This window comes from Spinacia oleracea, chromosome 3 (assembly GCF_020520425.1).
Source record: "Spinacia oleracea cultivar Varoflay chromosome 3, BTI_SOV_V1, whole genome shotgun sequence".
NCBI classification, from domain to species: domain Eukaryota; kingdom Viridiplantae; phylum Streptophyta; class Magnoliopsida; order Caryophyllales; family Amaranthaceae; genus Spinacia; species Spinacia oleracea.
The window spans coordinates 89,046,322-89,049,134 of record NC_079489.1 but is presented as its reverse complement, the minus strand read 5'-3'; the positions used below and the strand labels follow the sequence as shown (position 1 = coordinate 89,049,134).

General features: G+C 36.2%; 1 protein-coding gene across 1 annotated transcript; it reads left to right on the top strand.

Moving 5' to 3' along the window:
* Positions 1-265: 265 nt before the first annotated feature.
* On the top strand, positions 266-2,508 carry LOC130470429 (probable sucrose-phosphatase 3). Its single transcript, XM_056840560.1, has 2 exons — positions 266-937; positions 2,260-2,508. Exons 1-2 carry the CDS (start codon positions 851-853, stop codon positions 2,461-2,463), a joined length of 291 nt encoding a protein of 96 aa, XP_056696538.1. The 5' UTR covers positions 266-850; the 3' UTR covers positions 2,464-2,508.
* Positions 2,509-2,813: the final 305 nt, after the last annotated feature.

Sequence of the window (2,813 nt, the reverse complement as noted above, 5' to 3'; positions counted from 1 at the left end):
ACATAATGTAGAAATTGTGTTAATAGTGTCTTTTGTCTTATGATAGCTGTTATGAGATTTACGCTTCCCGTTTTCCTTATTTTTGCTTGTCCTATGAATTGTGATTGTCACCTTGGTATCTAGCATCTGTCTGTAAGCTGCTTTAAGCATGGGTCTGTTTTTTCATTAGTGAATCATATGTTTCGATTGTTTATTGTTTCTTGCTGAGTGTATACTGTAGGTCTGTAGCAGAAGCAGCATTATACTGCTTGCACTTGCAACACTATATTCTCTATGACAATACAAGTCTCTTTTTTGTCTTTCCTTTGTGGGGTGTTTCTGAGGTAACTCGCTGACTCTACATTGTAACCCTTTTCTTATTCCAACTTCAAAGTGCTAGTGTCCTTTGTACCTTGTTTAACAGAATTGAGTTTCACCTTTTCTCACTTGTTGCAACGTTGTTTTAGTTGACTAGATTTCTTGATGATACAACCTTGTACATTCATTCTTTCCAAATTAGAGCATGAGTATTATATTCTGTTGCAACAAAATGCAAAAAGAGAGCTTGTGATAAATGGATATGCTCTGTCCTTTTGTCTTCAATCTACAGCTTAAAGTTGATTAATCTTATAGGTATGCTTGCTTTCTGGGGAAAAAAAGTTTTGTACTTGGGAAATGTTGGTATAAAGTTTTTGTTGCTGAAATTTGAAGGCTGATGATGAGATCTACAGAGTACATGTTATGAAAAATTAAGTTGGTAATGCTTTTGTTTTTCTTCAGACTTTCAGAGTGGTATTGGCTAAGCTTTCTTTTAACTGAGAGTGGACTGTTTTTTATGCTGTGTTTTGTCTCAGAGCTTCTTCTTCAATAAATGTATTTTAAAGAAGCAGCAGGAGAGCAGTGCCATTATAGTCCAAAGTTGGACAGCTTTCTTGTAAATTATGCAAGGCAGAAGAAGGTTTTGCATTATTAGATATCTAAATCTTATTTTGTTTTGGAAAAATTGTTCTTCTCATAATAAACCCAACTATAAATTATTCTAATATAATCTCAACATTAGGGTGTGTCTTCCCAAAACAAACCGATTTTATAATCAACTTGTTGAACCAGTAACTTCTTCTTTCTTTTTTTCTTTTCGCCCCTCTCCCTGCCCCCTTCTTTGCCTAGCCACCCTTTCCTTTGTCTGCCCCCAACCACCTACGAATCCATGCCAGCCCAAACCACACTCTCCTTGTCCAGCCAAACCACGCCCTTCACAGCCCTGCCCCAGCTACATCCAAGTCTCATTCCATCTTGCCGCCTCATCTCTCTATCCTCCTGCCTCCAACACCACCATCATTCATACCTCGTGCCCGCATCAACGCCACCTAAGACCACCAGATACAACACCATTTCGCAACATCACTTGGTAAAATTTAAAGTCTGAAATCATCCCATAGCGTAGAGTCGTGCGTTAAATTGGAAATTACTTCTTACCTGCGACGATTGGAGTCGTTAGTTAAGAAAGGTTGTGGGAAAATGAAGGTAGATTTTCTGAGAAAAAATATTAATTTGTGACAATCACAACTTGCCACATGGCCCATGTAACCTGCTAAATCAGATAATTTAAGTTATTGGTTTATTCTGGGAAGGTACTCCCCATAGTCAGGATTATACTAGATTAATATTATTCTTGGAAGAAACAACATAGTTGGTATTGTTTATGTGAATTTTTCCTTTTGTCTCTGATAAAATCTATTATTTTGACATGGTTTAGTTTACTTATATTCCTGTGTGTGTAATGATTTCTTATTGCATTAAAATCACAAGATTTTTGTTTTAATGCTGTCCTTTCCAGGTACCTTATTTCCGATTATCTGATATTTGCTTGTTAAACTTGGACAACATAAGTGCTTAAAGAGTTATGGTACATGTATATGTAGGTTCAGGAATAATATGCATCTGTAGTCTTTTTCGTAAATTTTAAGATTTTTTCCTCTTTGTGTTTGGCTGGTGGTGGAGAAATATCGAGGACTACTTTGTAGATATTCACTTTATCTGTTATAGTTGCATCTGTTATTGACTTCTATCTTCTGTATAAGATCTGGGACAATGCTTAACTAGTTTGTTTAGCAGTTGTTCTGAACAGGGTCGTTAAGAGTTAAATGGAAAAACCAAATGGTTGAATTATGTCTTAAAGTCGTAGTGGATTATTATTTTTCGTCGTGTTATTATATGCGTGTGAATCCTTCCAATTCTCTGTGTTTTACATCCAATCTCATTCTTGTTGCATTATTACAGCATCCTTCAGGGGGTTTTATCCATCCATCTGGCGAGGAGCTCTCTCTTTATGACAGCATAGACAAACTCAAAAAATGCTATGGAGATCGTCAGGGAACAAAATACCGGGTTTGGATTGATCGCCTTTTGCCAACAAGGATAAGCAATGATGCATGGCTTGTGAGGTTTGATAAATGGGAAACATCTGGTAAGACCTTTAAATAGTATATTACCTTGCAGTCGTAAACTTTTTTTACTTAACATATCTTACTTTACAGTATCTATGACAATACAAGTCTCTTTTTTGTCTTTCCTTTGTGGGGTGTTTCTGAGGTAACTCGCTGACTCTACATTGTAACCCTTTTCTTATTCCAACTTCAAAGTGCTAGTGTCCTTTGTACCTTGTTTAACAGAATTGAGTTTCACCTTTTCTCACTTGTTGCAACGTTGTTTTAGTTGACTAGATTTCTTGATGATACAACCTTGTACATTCATTCTTTGAACCATTTTCGCTCCCAACTATGAACCAAAGAACCTAAGGATTCATTTTAAACTTACTAAATGTTTTATATGCT

What these genes read in the sequence shown, in the direction of transcription:
- LOC130470429 (XM_056840560.1), top strand. Translation starts at nt 851, where the DNA reads ATGTATTTTAAAGAAGCAGCAGGAGAGCAGTGCCATTATAGTCCAAAG. An exon ending in ATTATGCAAGGCAGAAGAAG is followed by an intron (nt 938 to 2,259) that starts GTTTTGCATTAT and finishes GCATTATTACAG; the next exon opens with CATCCTTCAGGGGGTTTTAT.